We start from the raw sequence: 23,565 nt of genomic DNA, 5'->3' as shown, positions 1-23,565 counted from the left end.
GCGCTTCACATGGAGTGGGGGTAGCTGCACGCGCCTGCCTTGCTGTTTAGAATTATTATCTGCTGTCGTTTAGAGAACCGATTCAAATCCGTTCACGGGACGCTTACACCGTTGCTTACGCTTTGTTTTATATATCTCTATGGTCTTAGCGGCTGGGTGAAAACACCGCGTAAGCTACGCATAACGCGATCAAATGTTTAGAGCATTGCCGTAACATGCGACATGAGGCGAAGTATGAATTCTCCAACCAATTGCGGATGTTTTTTGAACGGGATTTTCTCAGCTTTTCAATTTCACTATGACGACTGTATGTTACCAACGTTTTGTACGCGATAGTTCTTAGTTATGAAGAACTTCTTTTACCGGTGTGGTCAGTTGCTTGATTGATGATATATGAAACTGCTAATTCCCTCAAACCCGGCAAACTCTTACGCAAAATAACACAAGATTATCAGTCTTTATACCTATATCCTCGGTCAACGTTATGGAGGTTGCTGGTTCTTTGCGTGGCAGTTATCATTTCCACGCCATCTATAACACGAGCTGACTTATCGACTACGATGTCGGTAATGTTTGGCAGCTTCTAGATTTCAGCACTATGAACATTCGTAGCAACTGAAAATGTCAGCAGAAATGTCAGAGTGGCCATGATTTGCTTTGTAAACAAAATTGTTTGTTTGAAAACGGGAATGTGCGCAAAATTGAAGTGATAAGTTTGATTTCATTGCTTTCGGCAGATAAATTAAATTTATATCGATTAAGTATGTTATTATACCTGGTGCGAACATTAGAATAAAATTAGTCACTTCAGGTTTCATATAATAATTTCGAGTCGATTCGGTGTCTAATTGTTTACCTATAGATTCCACCGGGATTTATCAACGATATTTCCGCATACAAAACAATTGTTATAGATTTTACGTTGAAAATGGCGACATTGAAAGGTGTGTTTCCCGAACCCAGTAAGTCCAGACAGCTTTTCTAGTTGATATTGTTAAGGAAAGCTGTTTACAAATTATCTTCTGTTATTTTAAGATTCTACCTACTTAATATTGTTTCCTGAACAATTTCGAATACGTTGAAGTTTATCGTCAGTTATGCAGTTATCACCCATACCTAAGTCAGGTTACATACTATTAAAATCACACTTTACGATGACCTAGTTGATCAATGGCAATATTCAGCACAATATACATGTTGAAAAGTATTGTTACATTTATTATTCTTTGAAATTAATAGCACTTGTGTAATTTTGTAAATGCAGAAGTAAACAGGCGAAAAAACTTCATACATGAAAATGTGAAAAATCTCCGGCGAATGGAGCATTATTTTCACAATCACAAGGAAGTTGAGGAATTACAAAAATTACAAATTCGAAGGCAACAAAAAGCGTCTAATCGATATCAGAACATAGCATCGCGGGTGAACTCCAGTCTTCGTGAAGCTAAAGATGAGGACTTTTCTGATAAAACATGCACATCAACTGCTAAACAGAAATTGGATGGTCCTGAAAAATCCAAGTCGCAGGCTCAACCTCATTCCAAAAATAGTGCCCCAACTTTGCAAAGTAAAACCACAGCAGGAGTTCAGAAGGGATTCATGGTACTGCATAGTAATGCAAAGAGTCCTATACTCAAGAGAAAAACTCGTGAAGCAGTTTTGAATAAAAAGCTGCAAAGCAACATGACTAAGGCTCCTTCAGACCCAAACCTAAACTGTGGGCATTGTTGCAATAGTAACACTGAAGTAAAATATAGAAGCCAGGGAATTCAAACTTTGGATGCTAAACACATGAGCAATTTGTATGCCGAGGGTACAATTAGGTACTAGTGTTCATGGCCTGCTTGAAAGATATTGCAATTACTTTTTGCAACTTTGTTTCTGAACAATAATTTTTATTTAGGTATTCTACCCGACGGAGTCCTAGACTGGATTTGGCTATGTGCAAAACAATGGAGGTAGCACTACAAAATAATAAAACACCACGTGAAGGTGCTAACTCTCCCTCGGATCGTGGGGATGTTAGTTCAACACCATCATCTCCTTCACCCAAATCACCTGATCTGCACTTAGATTCGTCCCGTGAGGAAGGAACGGATTTTGTTAAATTGAACAAACAGCAAACATCAATTGCTACCAAAATGGCTACACAGCTTAACAATGGCGTACCTCCCACTCATTATCGAAAGGGTGTTGTTCCCAAGTATGATGTTAAAAGTAACTTCTCTCTTCATTACTTTTACTCGTTATCTGCAAGTAGACTCGTTACTTTTTTTTTTGTCTTGCTTCAGTTTTGGATAGGTTGAAAATTTTAACTAATCTTCCATACTCTAGAATTAATTTTAAGTTTATTTTTTTTGTTTCGGTTTTGATTTTTCATCGTGATAGTTCATAATCTTGTCTTGAATGGACATTTTCTACTTACAGATATCTTCGAGAACGGAAAGAGGCACAGCTGCAAAAAGAACAAAAGGCGAAAGAAGAGGCACCAGATCCTGACTGTCCAGATGGCCACGTCCCGCTGCCTGACAGTGAACGCCAGGAGACCCTCCGTATGTTGAAAAAAAGTGAGTACCTGCTGCTACTTGCTGTTTATTAACTGTGGTTAGAATAATTATAAAAAGATTACATCATTTCGAACGATGAAATACTAACATGTTATTTACAACATACTAACATATTATTTGCAGACTATCAAGAATTTGTTAAGGAATTAAATATGATGCCAATAAAAACTGACACTCTGAGATCCCAGAAACGAAAAATGGAAATTGAGAAACAGCTCAATAAAATAGAAGAGGGTATAAAAGTATTTTCGAGACCAAAAGTCTATGTCAAAATTAACGCTTGAAGTTTTTATCACATGTGATTTGTGGTGCATTTATCAATTTGGTACACATTATCATGCGTTGCAGAACTTGTGTATATTGTATAATATGTCTGACTTATAGTATGGAAGGATTTGTATTTCGTTTAAATAATTCAAGAAATATTGTAGGCATCTAGCAGATTGAATTGTTTTGAACAAAAATATTTAATCCAGGAAATAATTTGTAAATATTTGTTTGACGCATGTAAATTAACTAGTCTGTTTTAAATTAGGGTGATCTAATACTAAACATCAAGATTTCAAGTACAAAAGAAAAATACAATAAATTATTCTTTTAAAAAACATATGTTTTTATTTCTACTGCATGACTGTGTTTTGTAAATTTCCAGTGATCTGATCAGTGTAACATAGAACAGGAATCGATACCCATTCAATATTAACATCAACGTGTATTCCTACATTGAATATAGTAAAATCTTTAATTTTTAGTGCCATTCTTGATTCATGAAGTATAGATTCAGGTACATGGGAGGTAAGTGCAACGATAACAAGTAGCTTCGAAAGGATAAATAATATGACTACCAAATTCACAACCTACTTCATTGCTGCTTTACCTTTATTTATAATCTACATAATCAACTATCAGAAGGTATGATTCTTATATACAATACATCATGGTAAATATATCATTGGTGAATTGTGCATTCATGGTTGAACAGAAAGCTGAAACAACCAGACAAACATGATACTTTCTACAGAAATAAGATAATGAAGCCCAACAATGAAATTTTTTTCAAATACATCGAACCCCTGATACTTCTATAGAACTATGGATCATGAAACGGGCCTCTATTATCTCTTTTGACAAAAGTTTAAGGCGTTTGTCTGCTAATTTTAAACTTCAAATCATTGTTGTATCTTGGTCACTCTCGTTTATTTTCCTAGTTCTGTCAATGGTATGAATGAATAAAGATGGATCAAATTTTAAATTTCCTGAATTGTAAAAAATCTCTTCATTTTTGAACCAGTGTTCTATGTTGAATTCTTTGAAAAATATGGCTATTTCTCGTTTTGATGATTCTGGGGAGTCTGAAACATGAGGCCACTATCAATGAATTTTACACAGGGCTATTTGAATTACTTGCGGACTAGTACACTAATAATCTTAGAAATGTACTTTGAAGTTAATTCATAAGACGCTCAATCTTGGAAAGTATAAGGATTCAGAAATTCTTGAATTTATTTTGCTTATGTACAAAGCATAAAAGTTCTCTCATGCTATTACCTGATCCATGAGTTGCATTTCTTGTATCTGACAGTCCATACATCCCTCTGATAGTATGAGGTGCATGAAATTGGGCTTGATATACTTTTGTTGGACCCATCAATGTTCTCCATTTAGCTATCGCATCATGAGCTGTCAGAATATGGATGTCTGAAGGACCGCTGCACATAAAGGTCATCAATCTATTATAGAAAAATTTCTCCTTGTGATCTGCATAAAACGATTCTGCCTCCATTGGTGTTATTATCGTTCTACGAGATCTGACAACTTTGAAACCCTCATCAATTATCAAGTCACGAATTTTCTGGAAGTTGAAAGAATTTTTCATACAACACACGTGCCGATCTCAACACTAGTAGTTCGCATTTTTTTACAGCCATGCTTTTGACATTTGAGGCACACTCGGTTTAATTTTGTCACCAAGGTATCTGACGACTTTTTTTATTTACTTTCACTGAGGTTACGTTAGGTTCTTTGCGGAGGTGCACGACGGATGATGACATTCAATGCATTCTGAGGTGAGGCTTACTCAATATGATCGCAATATTGATATAAATAATTGATCTCTCACACCAGACGTTTTTGCATTTGAAATTAGATAGTAATTTACCTGAAGAACAAACGGAGATTTAACTACATGCGGCTTTAGTATTGCTAGTGTAAGTTGGAGAGGTTGTTTTGATTTCATCTCAGCATTTTTTATTCACCCGAAAGTTTAGATGACGTTAAGTCTTACTGCACTACTGTCAAGATATTCGAATTTTTCATTGCCCAATCATTTTTGGCAAAGGTAAGCACCTTGACGTCTACCATACACAATGGTACACAATTGCCACAGCCAACAGCTGACAAGCCGCTCAAGATCCGCGCCATGCCGCAAAGCGCGGGCTCCGATCAAAACTTCGATTTTGACCGCGGTTGGCGCAACGATAGTGAAACCGGACTAGGATATATTGTATTGGCGTGGTACTGGCAAAGGAACAGCCAACGAAGGAATTGCCCATTGTACTAGTATTTACTCTACTGTTGAGTTGAATATCAATGTTCCATATGCATTGAAAATTTCAAAACACTTATTAAAAATGAACGATAAAAGTTTTATGTATGATACCAGAGAATATTGTAAATTTCTTGCGCCTGACGCAGTAAACTCTGGCAACCAAACGCGCACGGGTCCAGAGCATGCATACCTACTATTGGCATATTCGGATGGATAGAAATGGTAGGATCAACTCACCAACCAATTGTTCAGAAGAGACATCTCAAATACTTATATCATTTTTATACCAACCTTTTTTGAGTCAGTTTGTTGCTAAAATTTTCAAGTCCGATATTTCATTCAATCAAAATAGTAAAAAATATCATAAGACTAGTCGCAGAGCATTGATGTTTATACTTTTAGCATTAGCCATTTGAATCCTCATGAAACATAGCATCTCTCATGTACTGAAGATGTCAACTATATAGAAGGAAAATACACCCAGTACGGCTTGAAATTGTCTACAAAATCGATGTAATCAAATACAGTTTCACTTCAATGAATTAATATCACCACAGCACTTATAGTTATTCAAAAAGTTATTTATTGGTCGTCTCACAACAGTAACAAAATTTTCTGCGACCGCGAATGTAAATACTGAATTCGTAACTTACCGCGCAGTGTTGAAAATGAGTGAAGTTTTAAAAACATGGTTTCAAAATAGGCTAGGAATAATGATCGATCTACATCCAGACGTTTTTGGTTTAATTACCAGAGACGGTACTCTTCTAGCTCAGCTTCTTCACAGTTACGACATAATTGACAACGCCCAGATCAGCACGATACATAGCACGGAGGACCCAGCCTTAGCAAGGGTTAATCTGAAACTTCTTCGCGTGTGGCTCAAGTTTATCGGGGTAGATTGCGACGATGATACCATCGAGGAGATATCCAACGGACAGGGTACTACAGCGACACGACTTTTCTACAAGATTTTCGTCAGTTTGGAGGGTAAAGACAAGCTTCACTTTATTACCCAACAAAAAGAAAGAGAAAAGTTCATTCCACAGTCGTCAAAGTTTGATGTTAGCACAGTCCCAGATAAGTCACCGCCTCCAGTATGCTCGGAAAATCCACTTGCTGGCCAGCTTGTAAGTAATGCAAGCGTAATCGCTTGGCACCGCGACAAATTCCAGGCAATCTTAAATAGGTGCATACTTGCCCGAAAATTATGCGTATCAAAGCAACAACAAGTACACTCCACCGAAAAAATACTAACAGAGAACATCATGGAAAAAGAAAGTGAGGTTCATATGGATTATATACGACCATTTCCGGAGCAGGAAATACAGGAGTTGCACAACTTTAGTTGCCAGCACAAGGTACGCAGTCCAGAAAAATATACCTATCATGAGCTTTGCAACGAGAAAAAACTTGGTGAAGCAATGGAGCCAGCACCGGCTGATCCGGAGGCTGCTAAGACGTATGTAAAATGTATGAAAGATCGAACGCGGCGAGCATCGCAGAGCTATAGATGTAAAAGTCAAATGGAAAAATCTTTGACGGCGAAATTGTGGGAAAAACAAGTGGCCAACCAAGAGACTGAATTTGATCTAGCCGTCGCCAAGAAATTGTTCTCCCAGTCACAGTACGAAAAACAAATGATGACCAAACTCTGCGAAATTCGAGATCAAAAGCAAAGGATCGCAAAGAACAGAGGAATTGTTAATAAATTGATGGAGGAAAGAATGAGGACCGAACACAATATAGAACTTGCTAGGGAACATGAAGTTGCCGTCAGAGAAGGTCAGGATATTGAGGCTGAGTGTTCGAGACTGTGTGAATTACATAGAAGAATTCACGAACGAAAAATACAAAATTGTTACGAAAGGAATTACCTTATTTGTAATGATGTCTTGAACGATCTCATTGACATCGCTGTGCAGGCAGCCATTTATCGGGAAAGCAACGATAACTTTATTCCGGCCAAGATTTGGGGAGAATGGAAAGCCTTGTTTATCAAGAGTCAACCAATTTTTTCATCAATTGACAATATCGAATATCTCTGTGAGGAAAACCCTGAAGATGAAGTAGAAGATATTTTCAGAGCAGAAATTGAGCGTCAAGAGGTTCTCAATGACGCTGATTTCGACAATTATTTGAACGTAAGCGCACCTTGGGACGAATTTATGCCAGATATTGATTTGGAAACCGAGGAAATACTCAGGCTTGGGATTATTGTACTTGGCTACATCGTCCATCGTCTCTTAGATTACGTGTATCCCCCAGAGTCAAAGCCAGAGCCTGCTTCAGTGCCCAAGGTATCCTCAGCTTGCATCCTTCTCGGCGTATTGGACACATCTGTCTATCCAACAATACAGTCATTGCTGAATCACCGAGGTATTAAACTCATTTTCATGGAGGATGCAATAAATTACTGCCTACGATGCTTCAAAGACGAAATGAAGGATTTCTCTTGCATTGATCTGAGTGCCATAACGTCTAAGAACGAAGTATCGTCGAAAACTGCACTAAATAACCCAACTTCACGCGGGAACAAAAACACTACTCTTAAGAAGAAGGCAACACCTATGGGACCTTCAAAAACAACGGAAATGACTACACGCATTGTTGATAAGCAAACGCAGACACCTCGCGTTATTCCAAATGAAGATATGTCTCCGGATCTTTCGAATTCTGCATACATTGGCAAATGGGTTTATCAATTTCTCACTCTGGGCCAGCCATTGTCCAATGAATTGAACACGAAAATCCTTATCGAATACATGAAGAGTCTGAACGACATAGAAGGATGGGTTTTGATTGATTATCCCAACACTTTTGATCAGATGGCACAACTTGAGTCGGCTCTCACAGGTATTAAAATACCTCAGGATAAAAAAATATCCGATGATCTTGACGGTGATATTGATGAACTGAACCAGGTACCTCCAAGGATAACGTACGAAGATGAGAACTTGGGCGAGTTCTCTCGTTCTTGCAGAGAATCTAGACTTGTCTACAATCCAATACCGAACGTACGCAGGGAATCATTGAGTTCTTACATGACGGCTTATATTCGAGCATTACCAAAACCTAAAAATATGCACATACGCGAGGAAGACATTTTTGAGATACTTTCGGAAGACACAACGCCATTGGATGCCTTTTATACTACTCAAGGCATTGCTTATGCAGTTTATTACACATCCTTCGATCTATTCACGCTGAAGAGATTATGTAGACTCGCTATTGGAGACATGTCAATTCCACGAGTTCCATCTATTGAACTGTTCGGCGAAGCTTTGGATTCGTTAGAAGATGAAGAGGCAAACCCACCCTTGAGCAAAACTCCGATAGTCAAACAGTTCGTACCCTGTCCTGAACCGGTGAACGATGACTGGGGAGGAGAAAGTGATTATGAAGGTGAAGGTGCAAACTATTTGAACAACACTATTAGTACAGTAACTGTCGAACCGACCCCACCAAAACCCGGGGAAGATGTTTGGGAATGGATCAAGTTTCCTCAAGCTCCGTTGCTGTTGGAGGCCTTAGCAAACCTATGGGAAAATATGGAAACTGTTTATATTGAGGACCTTAAAGAAATATTCTTTATAAAAAGAGTGCAGTACTCACACATTGTGCCCTACCGAAACTATGTGACTAAACACATGACAGACTTCATTCAACGGCCTGATTCCAAGCAAGATTTGTTACACAAGTTTCATACGAGTTATAATGATATTGCGATGGACATGCGCGATGACTTGGATGTCAAGTGTGAGTTGCATTGTAGAGTAGCCGATTTTCAGAAAGCACTTTGGGAAATTTGCGACGAACGACGAAAACAGGCTGAGGAAGAAAGGCAACGAATAATCAGATTGGATTGGACAGCTGAGGAAATGGTCGTCTTGGCTAATCTCTACATATGCATGATTGAAGCTGAAGTAGATAGATACATCGATACTGTACAACTTCTTCAGGATTATTACACTTCTATGCTACAACGACCCATCTCCGAGAATCGTTTAGCGAAACTTCCTCTTCAAAGACTGGAAATAATTTCAAACGAATTGATGATTTCTTCGTCAACTGTATCGCTTGTAAAAGCCAAAAAACCTGCAGCAAAGGAAACAGCGTCATCGAAAACTGGCAAAAATGTTGCTAGTCAAATTCCACACAAAGCACCTATCATCGACTGTACTCGTATCAAAAAACAGATTGCTGAATTGCTAATTTCTGCTGAGGAAACACCTCACCTTACCGGAGAAATTATCTGCTACCAAGCGGTGCATGCAAATATCATGTACGCACGAAATGTCGTTGATTCTCAGGCGCTATCGTTGTTAGAAAGTTTAAAGAAAGAACAAACGTCCTTTACCCCTGACGCTAAAGGTAGAATCCAGATGGCCAAAAATCAATTACTACCCACAGTTGATGCCGAACTAATGGCTGAACTTCTCAAGCGAGGACCTGATTTGTATTGTGAATGGCGATCTGCCTTGCAATTTGAAATAAATAGAATACTCCTCAGACTAAAATTGTTAGAGAACGCTGCTCTATCAGACATCAGTTTTCTCTATGAAACTATGCAGCGATGTTTTTCCAACGTAATGACTGCCACCAACGATCGCTACAACAGAGAGATCAAGAGCGTAAACGAAATGGCATCAGTATTTAGTTTGGCAATCGAAGAAGAAATACCAATTCAAGAAGAGTTACTGTTGGACGAGGACCGCTTCATTGTCAGATCAAGCGTTCTGATGTATCCGGATGAACCAACTCCTCCTCCTGAGCCAATACGTGAAGCAAAATTACCCTCACAATTTCGTATGGGACAACTTGGTCGCCTGATGGATATATTCCGGTATGTGGCACCCCACGGCAGTCTTCCGCAACGTTTTTTCACTTATATCCTCGAGGACATTATCGCCTGCGGCGAAGACGAAGGTGTAATATCCCATCTACCTTCATTGTGGTCACAACTGCGTCCCTGCGATGTCCCATACTTGGTTACAGAGATATTTGGAGATACGGAGTACGTCGATTGGAGGGAATTCATTATCTATGCTATGGACATATCGATGCCCAGCGATGAAGATATCCTAGATATGAGGTTCCAGTTTATAGCCATGGACCCAACCCTGTCTGAGATGGTAACCAGGGATCAATTTCATTCCATCAAATACTGGTTCACAAATTGTGACCTGAAAGATCCGGCCTGCAAAAATCTCCTCCATGAGGATTATCAACGTAACGAAGAGGAAATGTACGAAGAGGAACGAGAATACGCTAAGATCGAAAAGACCTGCGGATTAATCTTACCAAAAACACCGTCTGAGTCGAAAAGGTCACTATACAGCAACGACTCCACTGTTGATAGTACATTTCCGGCAAGCTCCCGTAATATTACTCCGCAGGAAACCGTGCGGCTAATGCTTGCGAAGGAATTATTATGCGAGATGTTTGTGTCGGGATGCACGAACGTGAATTACACCGCGTTTCTTCTGGCGTTCTGCAAAGATTACGACCCAAGAGAAGGTTTCGGCAAGGCACTGACGCTAGTTCTCGGTGATAAAATTTGTGTATCCGAAAAAGAGGGCGAGGAGTTCGTTGCCGAATTATTAGAGCAGCAACGCCTCGCTGCCGAAGAAATGGCCATGAGAAATGATCAATGGGAAGCCGCCGAAAAGGTTAGTTCAGCACTTGGATTGTTCGGTGCGGGTGACGAATTGATTGAATTTATCCGAACCGTGTAACCCGGTCGGGTCGACCTATTCTGATGACGTAACACTCTTTCAGAACGTGTCAAACGTTATAAGCGATGTCTTGAAAAACACGCTGGAGCTAACAGAAGGTATCACGATCTCAGAGGTTGACAACCTAGACGACCACAGTGACAGAATCGAATCAACCGCCTCTCAGCAAAAGCGGAATACTAGTATCGAGTATACGAATTCAGTATCACCTGGCAATTCCAGACTGTTACCACCTAATGTAGTACTCTCGACCCCTTATTCTTTTCCTCCGCCTGGTAGCAAAGCATCTGATGAGTACGTATCCGATCAGGAAATTTCAAGATCGACCATTTTGGCCGAAGGATACAGCAAGGAATCCTTGGGCATCATCGGCAAGCCCGTCGTTATTCATTGGATACCTCGGGAAGCTTGTCAGGTACAAGATAAAACGAAAATTAATGTTCATCGTCAATAATTTAATGGGTCTGTAACTGTAACCGAAGATTACGCAGTATATAGCTACAGAAGATCAACGAAGCGTCGTAATAACGTATGCTTCATTTTCATTTACAGGCAGTACTTTTAGCTACCTTACCTTGGCATGCACGGCAACCTGACATCCTAGGCACCACTTCGTGCCTACGTGATTGCCTGGACAAAGTCTACGCCGATCTCTTAGATACAGAAATCAGGAATGAGCAGGACTACGTTCTTTCTCACCGACTGGTGAACCATGGGTTTATCACAAACCTGCTAAGCTCTACCAGTACGTTCACGATGAAAAATATTGGCAACATCCTTCGTGATCTGTTGAACAAGAAATATAATCTCAAACAGACGACCAACTGCTGACTGGAGATGTTAAAAATAATTAACAAAGTGCACCACTTACCTTTAGTAAACGTGACGTGACTATACAAGTCATGACTTGCGTCATGATACCTGTAAATGTATTTATTAACGGATTTGTGATTCGTGATGAATGATAAGAACCTGGAATCATCGGTGGACTTGTAAAAATCAGCTCTATCAAGAATAATTGTAGCCATAATGATGTTAGTTCTGGGTGGCGTGCAGCCTTCTGAAATAATAATTCGATATATCAATGAATCGTGTGCAGAAATGAGTGTGTTAAAACACCTTTACAAATGAATAAACAGTACGTTTTACGACTAGCTAGGTAATTTATTTTACACTATCATTTTACATATTTAAAATATTTTAACCTATATACTATAAGATGATGCAACAAAATTTCATTTCTTTTTCTGTTCAGTATCTACAGGTCTATTTCGCAACCACAAACCGGTTTCGGTAGATTCCTTGGGTGGAAAAAATTTACGTTTTTCTTTTTGCCGTAAGATACTCAACGGAGACAATCTCGACATTTATCGTCGTAACAGCAATTAGCACTGTTATAAGGTATTCCATTTTCTGAGGAGTGAACGAATGCCTGGGAATCAAACGGAATTTAAGTAATACGCAGACTGGCTATTTTTTTATTAAAAATTGCAATACAAAATTTCTCATTCATTTTAATACAACAATCACATGCTTTATTCTGGGAATCAATATAAGTTTTCTTCATAGCAATATAAATCAATATAGAATATATATATGTATAATATGCGTTTTCTTTTTTATCAGAATATAACATTATATCATATAAAAATATCATGCTGCTTTACTATAAAATATATTTTTCGCATCGTAGATTTATATTATCGAATAATATTAATAATTAATAAGTTGCTGCACCTGCGAGATGGGCGGGCACGTCCCTTGATTATCATCATTATCATTGATTTTTTAATTACATAACACAGAGATGTTATATTTAAATAATTAATATTAGCCACCTACCTTGTTACAATTTGATTTATTCAACGCATTACTTGTTGGAATGTTGATTATTATAATACAATTTTCAGACACAAGCAAACAGGGCGTGTAAAATTTGTAATTGAGATAACAATAATAATATAGTGATCCTAACTCCGTAAGTACGGCGGGCAGTTGTTGGCAACATTTACACAATACTCATGAATATTATAAAAAACCAGAGAATTCCAACGAATCTCGATAGGTTCAACGTTCCATCAAACTTTGAGCTATCAAGATTCATTGCGATTTTTCACTGATTTTTCTCTTTAATTATTAAAGACTCGTATAGCTGCACGCAGGTGAAAAGAAATATCGCCCCTAATTTGTATATGACAATTTTTACATATTATCAAATGCGTCGCCACTGCTGCATCGACTTTGCTACAGTAGAAAACAATTTGAAAAGATGTTGCAGGAAACTTGATATCTCTTGCAGTCTTTGCAATTATGAAATACTAGGAACAAATCAAATAGTATTATTTATTCGAGTCTTTTCGTTTTTCAAGATATCAACAAATATCTATATTGACCAACATTTTAACCAGCCGTTACCGTTCGAAAAGTAAGTATTTTTAATTATTCACTTTCCCTTTGTCATTTTTAAGAACTCCGACAGGTAATGATTTATTATTATATCAAGCCCTGTTGGCTCCGTTTAATACTAAACGAATAATATACATAAGATAACGCCGGGATTGTCACGAATATACTAATCAAAGCTAACAAATTACACGATTAGTTATGATATATTAATTATTTTGTTGTTGTTTTTCTCTCTTCATTTCTGTAATGATTATATCGCGTGCGTAGAAAATATGCAATAAAACCAAGTTTTTGCAACAATATCAAGGATACATGTACATAAAAAAAAACACATGTATATATATACATATATGTATACATATTTATACACACGCATATATACATACATACATATATATATATATATATATATATATATATATATATATATATATATATATATATATACACATGTCGTGAAAACGTATTATCAGTTGTGCGAAATTTTGTAGGTGAAGATAAATCATTTACAAATTGTGGTTAATTTCGAGAAACACATTTCAACTGTGAAACCACTGTATATTTCCCTACAATTTCTTATCAAATTACGGTTGAGACATATCAACTTTGTAGTATAAGAATCGCACGATATTATTAAGTAATTTCACAGTGAAAACATCCATCGAATATATAATTTTACATTAATTGTACAGGAAATAAGTTTGTTCTAAGATGGCATCGTGCTCGTAATACGCACGTGCGGTCAAGCTGGCAGTGTTTTGTAGCAACGCGACGTCTAATGGCGTCAATCTGCACATTTGACGCACCGTTACACCAAGAGCTACTGGTTTTGATGCTTTACAATTCGTACTACTGGTACATATTACAATTAACATCTGGCAATCTTGATTGTCGAGGTCTGCTACTGGCTACGGTTAGTTGAGAATAGAATCTCGCGATTGAAATTGAAATTTGGGAATCGGAAAATAACGGTAGACGCAAGGATAACGATTTCACGCCGCTTCAGTAATTGTGTACCATATAAAAATTAATACAGAATGATAATTCTGTAAGATTTAAGTGTAAATATTTACATATTCATGTATTCAAAATAAGAAAGAAAAAAAAAACAACCTCTCATCTGCGGTCAAGTCAAAGATTTTATTTTGCAACGAAAACTGAAGGATATTACGTTAGCATCAAGTCCATCTTTCTGTATTTAATTTCTAAGAATATATCGTGACCGTAATGGCAATATGTATGGAATAGTAAGTTTACTAGTGAATGTATATCGATCGTAACATTATTTGAACGAATAGACTTTCAGAGGTACTTATATTGTTACGTGTCATGATATTTGCCACATGCAAAAAAAGATGTCAAAAAATACTAATCTCTATACGTATAAGGTATGTGTGAGTGTGTGTGTATATAATATGTATAGACACGTATGTGTATATATATATATATATATATATATATATATAATAAATATTTGAATCGGTTAGAAAGGATGACAAACTAAGGTAAGGGAGTTGAGCGAAAAAAATTAATGTATAAAAAGTTGAAGATGTTGCATATTTTCCTTCGTATATTGCGTAATCTCAATTAATCGCCCCGCAGGTACGATGGACGCTGGACTATATAACCGATGTAAAGGAGATTAGTTTAAATATATTACACGTCATTAGGTGTATACTTTATTCTTCAGCAATCATTAATCTAACTAAATATTAAACAATTATATAGGAACATTTCAGTCGTTGAATCAGTCATATCCAAACTGCTTTGGTATCTGATCACGGACATGCGATGCAATACGCCGTAGCTTCATCCCCCCGCAGCTAACAGCGAGCGTCTACCGTAAAATTTGCGACATAAATTTTTTCGTTTATCTCTCCCTATGTTGAATATTATCGTAAAAAGTTTCAACGCTTATCGCTTTCATTACAAACAACAAGAAAATCTATCGAATTGGATACTTGCAATGGAATTCGTTTCACCAATACAAAATATTTATCGTTATTATTATTGATATAATGGCATGTATAGGTAGACGCATAGCAACGCGTAGGAATCGCATCAGAAACCGGCACAAATTACATCACCGATTCGCATTAATTAAATGTAGAAGTGAATTGTAAGTATATAATTCTATGTTATTTTCACTACATCAAACTATCAACAAAATGAAAAAAAAATCCATGACAATAGTAAAGTAGTAGTAGTAATAATAATAATAATAATATTTATATTAATAATAATAATAATAACAACATAACAATAATAATAATAATAATAATAATAATATAGACGATCACACAGGCACATTTTTAATTACTTATTATATATTTCTGAATAATAGTAATAATTTACGCTTAAAACTTCTCAAGTTTAGTCAACAACTCTCAGCGGTAAAATCGATCGCTAGGCATTCAGAAGCTCGTGCAAAAATGCCTTCCCGATTTTTTTAAAGCGATGCCCAAGTCGATTTCGACCTTGACGTGTATATCTCTAAATATCCAAGTCCACGTATGTGAAGGTGAAAAATGGATTGACAGTCTTCTCCCTGCACGTAATTATGAACAAAAACACTCCAATACATTTTTATTACTGCCTCAAATGAAAATGGATTGCATTGTTTTCGTTCAGAATTCTGTATACCCTTTTCGGCGTTTAAGATACGTGGACTTAGATATTTTGAGATATATAGTTCAAGGCCGAAATCGACCAGGGGCACCCCCTTAAGGCCAGCTGGTGGTTCTGCATCGTCAGAACCAAGATGCCAGTTTTTTCTTTTTCCCCCCATTATGTCGGTTCTTCACAAATTCGCCCTATTTCGAGATTGTGTTGAAGTGTAATCAAAGTATACGAACGATATGCTACGGCAGTAATGCGCGAATGGAAACAGATCGGTAAAAAAAAAAAAAAAAAGCTGACTTCTTGGCCCGTAATACCGTATACACACTGCAAGTCACTGCAAGTCACTGCAAGTGGCGCGTACGTGAGCTGAGCTCATTACCTAACGCATTCTTTGGTTGACGAAAAAAAAAGAAAAAAAAAATACTTTAAAAATTAGAATAATTTATAAGTTACAAATGGAATATCTTACTTTCGTAAAATGATTTTTAAGGACTACTAGCTTTTTCATTTTTTCACACATCCGAGGTTCGTAAAATTATAATTTCTTTCCAAATTAGGCTGTCACCGCAGCTGCAATATTAAGCGCGATGCAATATAATGTATTTGTATTAACCGTTATTGTTCATCATCTATATAGTGGATTTTCGTTAAAAATGTGCTGCCACCATATTAATAAAACATAGTCCGCACCTTCGAGCAACATATATACGTTTACGACTCATTTCACTTCATACTTATCTCCTTTATCTAATATTTCTTAAATATAATTTGCGTCCGTTGAGCGGCGTACATTTAGCGACCTTCTTCAATTAATAAATACTTTGTTACTTTATAAAACTCGAGAAAACAACAGATAAAATACAACCTCGTTGAAGATCATGCGGGGAAAAATCATGCACGAAGTACACTTTCCAGTAAGGGCCAACAAACATGCGATATGTACCTTATATAAATGTACAAAATGTAATTTTATGAATTTTGACCCACGCCAGCGTAAATCTTGAAGAAAACAAAGTTATATTCAACTTGTGAACCTAAGACGAATTTATTTCGTTCTCAATTCGGCTGTTGACTATTACCGCTACTGCTTGCACGCATTATTTGTATCCATAAATAGTCAATCAAAGTCTATCGCAAAAAACAAAACCGAGGAAAAAAAATATGGATGGAAAATAAAATTCGCTAAAAAAAAAAAATTCATATTATTACATACGAAGACGAATGATTAATTTCACAGTGATATTTGAATTTATACTCCAGTCAGTGCAAGTGTTCAGTCTTAGCTTCCCTTTCATTTTTTATCATATCATGATATTCCAAGTATACGTAAAAAGGGCACTAAATGCATCATATCATAACAAATAGAAATAATTTCTAAGAAACAGTTTCTGTGTCTACAAAAAAAATTGTACTTTTTTCAAATATATTTGCAATGGGGACATTGCAAAAATGATGGAATAGAGGGAAAATCATTATTACACAATAGTAACAAATATTTTATACTGGCAAAAAACGTCAGCGCTTCTGTATACAGTCAAATAAATATGTTTCACCACAACATCCACAAAAGAGTAAACATATTTCTCGTATACCAAAACTAAAAGTATTTCCGAAAGAACGAAAAACTGGCTAAAGCTTATACACGATTATTGTCATTCTGGGTTGTCGTTGCAGTGAGTTTCGAGTAATAGCCAATTTTTTAGAAAAAAAAAAATAAACCGCCACATGATGACCGATTTCCTTCGCACGATATTATTCATGATTTTCAATCGCTGAAACGTTCCTACGTGGTGTATAGTGATTCTCGAGCTTAGTCTGAATTAAACATTTTCCGCTAAGTTTCGAACGGCGCTAAATGTAGTTGCCAACGGGACCCCCGCGCCCATCTTCAAGTCTAAAGCCTCCCTAAACTACTGTAATTTTGCATAATTAAGAAACGCAGTACTTGTTTGAACGCAGTCTGTTTCTCCGACAGCTGATACACATAAACACACAGCCAAACACACGACATAAAGACATTGCTATAATTTATAAACCTATAATCGATAACGATTGATTAACTAAAGAGGAAAAAAAAAAAAGAAAATGAAAAGTAAAGAACGTCTAGCAAATCATGCACTCGCGAGTTATTTTCAATTCTAACTACCATACCTTATCGTGGAACAGTTGAGCATCATTTTGGAAGGAAGAAAAAAAAAAATTACAAAAAAAAAAAATGAAAATAGTAACGATTATTTCCTTAACCTATGTAACGCACTTGGTAGAGTACGAGTGACGAATGTGTGTGAAAAAAAAATTGCAAAAAAAAAGGATTATCAACGATTCTCGGTTACAAAAATAATCATTACCCTATTCTCTTCCAAGTACAAAACTAACATGCATGATTTTTTTTTTATTTATTTTTTTTTATTTTTTTTTTTTTTAAATGTCAAACGGCACTTCCCTATTATATTGTCCCGAACATTTGCTTACTTTAAGTTAAACGGCTTATACTCTTAACGAATTATTATTATTTTTTATAGACTTTTTTTATAATTTTTCTGAACGTTTTAAATATTTTTATTTACTTTTGTCTTTTGCCTTATGTTGTTGTTGTTATTTGTCTTGCATCGTATTTGTCTTGCATCGTACCTTTACTTTGTATTTGTTCGATTACCGTCTTCTTATATTCTCATGACCGGTTGGCAAATGAAAAATGCCAACTCCGTGTTGCCGTTAAATTATTCCTAATCCGTTACATTTCTCGCAGGTATATGTTTATATAATTCGGGTTAAATGGACTCCGTTGACAGCAGTTCTTTTCGGGTCGTGGGTTCTTCACGGCCCGGGTGAGTCTCGGTAGCACGACTTAAAGTTTTTATTACCAATTGTCCAGGCCACACTTGCTTGCCGACGCTGAGCCAGCGGCTGATGTCTTGCGTTCCGCACCTGGCGCTGCGCTGCCGGAAAATGGGCTAGAGCGCTTGTTCATTTCTGTAAAATTGAGTGTCCCAAAGAGGGCAGGTATACAGACTCTGTTTTCCCGCACACAACGTTAATGAGGCACAAGGTAAATCGCAGAGAAGGTCTTACGGTTACCCAATGATCATATATCTATCGATTTTTTGTTAAAGTAGGAAATGAAAAGAAGAAAAAATGGCATTCCATTTGATTTAAATTTTTTGACTGCAGGACTACTTTCCGTACGGTATCCTCGACGCGACAACGTTACATTTACAATGACGAAGCAGCGGAAAGTCTATAGAAAAGATAAATAAGCATGTGTGGCCAAAACCCACTTACGCACCAGATATTAGAAGCATTATTTTGCGCCGGGCACCCCAAGCAGTTATTCCAATTTCGCATAGATCCTTTTCGGTCAGAGATGGAAATGTCGCCATATCCACCTCGTGAGACGTGAACAAGCCTGTCGAGCATAAACACCACCGTGCCGATTTGAAAACTTATACCTACTACGTAGCGCCATCGCAGCTGACTGCATTTTCAATTCAACATTGAAATGAGTCAACAGAAGGAAATAGCAGAGAAAAATAGAATCAAGAAAGAATGTCCTTGTAGAAATACATAAAGAACGAACAGAATGTTGTTAATTCTGTTCGAGCTGCCAGTAGTCTCGATAATGTCAACCCTAGTTTTTTACTAAAATTGGTAGAAAAAAAATGTAGAATAAATTCGAAAAGATACGAATGCAAAAGAGAGAAATTGAATCGTTTCAAATCTTGATCATCTACCAAAGACGAAAAACTTCAAGCACCCACTGTTTATTATATGCATGCAAAAAGCAAAAGCATTAAGCATTAAGCATTACGCCATTTACGTCAATGCTGTCATTAATTTTTCAGATGCAGTTTAGATTTTTTCGTAGTATAGAATGCAGGCGAGAATAGTTTGGACTGATAGCTAAATTAGATAATTTTTTTTTAACTCTTGCGCTATCTATTGTAACGATCGAGTAGAAAGTTAATTACAGCGAAAATTGAAGACTTTGTTAGTTCAAGTACATACTCTTTCTTTGACTTTCTTCTTAGTAATTTATGAATAAGGTGAATTTAGATGTTTGCAATGATCACAATTAGTAATTGAAAGAATATGACATCTGGCATTTGGCATCTTGGCAATTCAGACCAACGACCAAGTAGCACAAAGTAATTTGTCAAACGTTAGTGGAAATTACTGCAATTCCGACATCCTGTTATATATTTTAAATCATCTCAACTAACATTCAAACATAGACTACTCTCGCCTGTATCAAAAAGACATGAGACAGTAGAACAGAATGAGCGAATTAAGAACAGTTATTCAAGACTTACGTATGTATTTTTCCAACCCAACGCTGGCCAGCATCACACCGAGGTCTGTGTAGCGCTGCGAAACTATTTTGTTTATTTGTGACGTAGGTGTGTGATCCATGTAATTGGATGACATTCCAATACGATCTTTTCCGGTGCTTCCAGGGAGACCAAAATCCATCAGGGTGTTGTAAATTGGAGTTGTAGGTTCTTTCCAAAGATCGGCCGGACTAAATGTAGAGTCCTAAACCAATTGGAGTAACACGTTATATTAAAAGTGTGTGGATTAAATTCGACACGTTCAGGACATAGTGTTGTGAAAAATGTTCGTACTCCTATGAGATGTTTAATAACACTATAAATGACTGATATACAATCCGTTCCAGTGGCGTTTACTTACAGTCTTCTCTTCTTTGTCACTCTGCATTGTCGAAACTGTTTGGCTTAGCCCATAACCAGCCCACGCGGAAGTAGGTACTCTGTAATCCGTTGGAGAAGGCTTTGTTTGAATTGCCTGAACGGCCATTAACTTTTTCTGTTCATAGTCAAACGGTGTCAGGTTGCTGTGTGCCACCATTTCTAGAGTCTTCTTCTCGCAACCGGGTGCTCGACGATCCGGAAGATCGGAGAGCATACTAGATAAGTCTGAAAATAAAATGTGTGACAAAATGTTCGAGCAAATTCCATATCCGCCACACGCGGAAATAGTAATCATTTTTTGTTTTCATTTCATTTACCTATATTCGTACTAGTCTCTGGGGGATTAACTGGCGAAGCGTTACGCGGGCTAATTGCTGGACTGGACAGTGAACTGGCCAAACTGCTAAGCGACGAACAGGCTGAAACAGTTTTGTACAACGTTTCTGAGATCGTCCTAGATCAAAGCAAAACAGGATTAGTAACGTGAGTAAAATTTCGTGTTCACTCACCACTGCCATCTTTGTGATCGACAAGAGATGAATTGTTCAGAGTGTGATAACCACTACTATTCATCGATGTCCCCAGCCCATTTCCCATGCTGTTTCCAAGGTTGTGAATTCCATGGTTCATCGAATTAGCGGCACTGGTCATATTATGGTGATGGGGTCCAAGATTGTTGGCTCCCGAGTGCATCAAGTGGTGTTGGGCCAAGAGGTGATTGAAGTTGGGATACGGAAACGACGTGTGATGATGATGATGATGGGATGGTAACGTTGAGAACATTGGGGCGAGCTGTGGAAGTCCCCAATGCGGGGAAAGACCCACAGGATTTGGAGAATGTGGTAAGGGTGACATTGGGTGGGAACCGTTTCCTGTGTTGATTGTCAACAGGTTGGAGAAGTCCGTTAAAGCATTGATGCTGCTCGAACCTGCGATGAAATTCGATTATGAACACAGTGAGTAGAGTAGCGTAAAAACATGATTCGGGAATTTGTCGACCGATTAAAATATGATTACTATTTCTTTCACTCTTTGAATCACAGTGGTAAGTATTGAGAATCATAGCCCTGCTACGATAGAATAGAAATTTAAATTATTATAAAGACTGAACAAAGTATAAACTTACCAGCACCGCCGAGAGCTGCGTTCCCTTGATATACGTTGCTAGCATTTGGGATGTGATAAGTAGCAGGTATTTCCGCGTGAATCCTGGGCTCGTTTAGCCCAAGTAATTGTTTTCTAGCTTCGTATATGTTGCTCGCGTTTCTCTCAATTCCTTTAATGATGACAGAGAGCGTACTCTGCTTTGGTTTGTGACGAACATTGATGAATACGTCGAGTGATTGCATCAACTGAGAGATATTGTCGGAATCAACGGAGCTCATCGAATCTTCAGGTAAATCAAACATCAAGACTAGAGGTAGGGAACCCTGAAAAAAATGGGAAAAAAAAACCTCGTAATTAGTGTCGGATGATATTTGACCGCACACAACTTCATCTTTCCATAAATTCTCCACTCACCACCAGCTGCTGACGGGCAAGATAAACGTTGTGAATTCCACCAGTAATTGTTACGTTGCTCTTTTTCAAACTAGGAATATTAGGATCTCCAGCATCGGGAAACATAATCTGCGTGCCTGTCCGTTGCATGATCATCTTTAAATTACAGCTTTGTTTACCCAGTACGATGGTGTGATGCTGGGGAGATATCTCAACCGACATCTGAACTTGGATTTGATTCTGCAATTGACATTTGGCAAATTTCAACCATTGACCTCGTTAAACTTGAGTGAGCCGTGCTGTTCATACGGGCAAACAAGCATTTTTTATTTTTTTTTCTTCCGTCGATTACAGCTCTACATTTCGCTCAATAAGCAACGAAAAATCGTTACGTCACGCTGCTTGCACACCGGGTATGCTGCATGCGTGCAAATTATATTTGCAATACACGTCCATGAACTGGTTATACTCTAAAGATTCGACACGGCATAAGATTATAGTCTGAAGTTCGTCGCGCGCAAAATGAGTTGACATTAGCGACTTGAAGCTAGCTGTCTAATTACAGTACGAGTGATGCTAATAAGGAAACTAGTCCAAACTCGAAACATTGCACATATTATACTCACGGCCAAATTTTCGCACATGTGACGGATAAGCAAAAGCGTCGCCTCCTTGACTAGGGACACTTCCCACTCGCATCCCTTTACCACAACGAGAGTAGCGTGGAGTTTAGGCCGCGTTCTAAACATCACTTGAACGTTGTACTGTTCCTGAATTTTTATAACGTAGGGCGATGTGGCATCAGGCAGTGCTTGCATGGCTCCCATTATCGGAAGTTCGAAAGAAAATATCAACGGCGTAAGATTCTGAAATGGTAAAACGTATATTTATCTTCATCAAGTAAAAATTAAACCAGTATCGTCGACGATTTTCACACGATGTTGCAACTTACGCGAACTCTGGCACGTGCCCTTTCCACTCCACCCATTTCCCCGGCGATAGAAACCTGGTTACTCTTCTCCTGAGCGTTGCTGCGATTGCTATCGGGGAAGTGAATGTGGCAGCCAGTTTCCTCCATAACTCGTTTTATGGTCAGTCCACCTTTGCCGATGATATGGGAGTGATCGGTGTAGCTTACGTCTAACTTCATGGTCACACGGTTGCTTTGCTAAAAGGAACAAAATAACACATGAGAATAAACTTATAATCGAAGTAATTCGTCAGTCGATGGGACAGTTCGGCAAATTTTCTACCACACATATGCCGATCGTAAAACATGCGGCAACGATGTAAATGTACACTTATTGTTAGACTAATCGGTAAGACGATAATCGCCTTGAAAGATCGTGTGACGTTGATTTCGTTGCATATCGTTGACGATATTGCACCGGGTTTTCAAATTTTATACAGAGATCAATGACAATGTTACACTTGAAAAACGTCTGAAGCTAGAGTAGCGAACGTTTTCGTGGAAT

The 23,565-nt window shown here is 37.6% G+C and overlaps 4 protein-coding genes across 11 annotated transcripts in view; 2 read left to right on the top strand and 2 right to left on the bottom strand.

Annotated features, from left to right (window-relative positions):
• Window positions 1-596: 596 nt before the first annotated feature.
• LOC107220398 lies at window positions 597-3,868 on the top strand. 3 transcript variants are annotated; one of them, XM_015658971.2, is made up of 5 exons: window positions 597-962; window positions 1,265-1,823; window positions 1,904-2,217; window positions 2,428-2,567; window positions 2,691-2,829. In XM_015658971.2, exons 1-4 carry the CDS (start codon window positions 929-931, stop codon window positions 2,559-2,561), a joined length of 1,041 nt encoding a protein of 346 aa, XP_015514457.1. In that variant the 5' UTR covers window positions 597-928; the 3' UTR covers window positions 2,562-2,567; window positions 2,691-2,829. The 3 variants fall into 3 exon arrangements, with proteins under 3 accessions (XP_015514457.1, XP_046595925.1, XP_015514456.1); XM_046739969.1 differs by having other exon boundaries at window positions 600-944; window positions 1,904-2,203; window positions 2,691-3,868; XM_015658970.2 differs by having other exon boundaries at window positions 600-962; window positions 1,904-2,203; window positions 2,691-3,868.
• LOC107220399 (nucleoside diphosphate kinase 6) lies at window positions 3,417-4,999 on the bottom strand. 2 transcript variants are annotated; one of them, XM_046739990.1, is made up of 3 exons: window positions 4,726-4,999; window positions 4,116-4,419; window positions 3,417-3,935 (listed from the first exon to the last, which is right to left on the bottom strand). In XM_046739990.1, exons 1-3 carry the CDS (start codon window positions 4,801-4,803, stop codon window positions 3,844-3,846), a joined length of 474 nt encoding a protein of 157 aa, XP_046595946.1. In that variant the 5' UTR covers window positions 4,804-4,999; the 3' UTR covers window positions 3,417-3,843. The 2 variants fall into 2 exon arrangements, with proteins under 2 accessions (XP_046595946.1, XP_015514458.1); XM_015658972.2 differs by having other exon boundaries at window positions 3,417-3,919; window positions 4,726-4,996.
• A 784-nt stretch (window positions 5,000-5,783) lies between these two features.
• Window positions 5,784-12,381, top strand: LOC124296616 (sperm flagellar protein 2-like). Its single transcript, XM_046746669.1, has 4 exons — window positions 5,784-10,787; window positions 10,897-11,268; window positions 11,406-12,012; window positions 12,109-12,381. The coding sequence occupies exons 1-3, from the start codon at window positions 5,784-5,786 to the stop codon at window positions 11,682-11,684; spliced, it is 5,655 nt and encodes a 1,884-aa protein (XP_046602625.1). The 3' UTR covers window positions 11,685-12,012; window positions 12,109-12,381.
• Window positions 12,382-14,905: 2,524 nt separating this feature from the next.
• Window positions 14,906-23,565, bottom strand: part of LOC107220400 (protein bicaudal C homolog 1-B) — a 48,969-nt gene continuing 40,309 nt past the window's right edge. For 4 of the 5 annotated variants that reach the window (XM_046746491.1, XM_046746493.1, XM_046746492.1 and 1 more), the window contains 10 exons: window positions 23,043-23,258; window positions 22,717-22,956; window positions 22,112-22,330; window positions 21,717-22,020; window positions 21,100-21,519; window positions 20,908-21,009; window positions 20,571-20,815; window positions 20,192-20,414; window positions 19,168-19,287; window positions 14,906-18,854 (listed from right to left, as the gene is read on the bottom strand). In XM_046746491.1, the coding sequence (XP_046602447.1) occupies window positions 18,742-18,854; window positions 19,168-19,287; window positions 20,192-20,414; window positions 20,571-20,815; window positions 20,908-21,009; window positions 21,100-21,519; window positions 21,717-22,020; window positions 22,112-22,330; window positions 22,717-22,956; window positions 23,043-23,258 (2,202 nt within the window). In that variant the 3' untranslated portion in view covers window positions 14,906-18,741. The remainder of the gene's footprint in view (window positions 18,855-19,167; window positions 19,288-20,191; window positions 20,415-20,570; window positions 20,816-20,907; window positions 21,010-21,099; window positions 21,520-21,716; window positions 22,021-22,111; window positions 22,331-22,716; window positions 22,957-23,042; window positions 23,259-23,565) is intronic. The other variant, XM_046746494.1, reaches the window with a different exon arrangement.

The sequence above is a fragment of the Neodiprion lecontei genome, chromosome 1, assembly GCF_021901455.1.
Source record: "Neodiprion lecontei isolate iyNeoLeco1 chromosome 1, iyNeoLeco1.1, whole genome shotgun sequence".
Classification (NCBI taxonomy): domain Eukaryota; kingdom Metazoa; phylum Arthropoda; class Insecta; order Hymenoptera; family Diprionidae; genus Neodiprion; species Neodiprion lecontei.
Note: the sequence above shows the minus strand (reverse complement) of the source record. Positions and strands in the feature narration are given on the sequence as shown.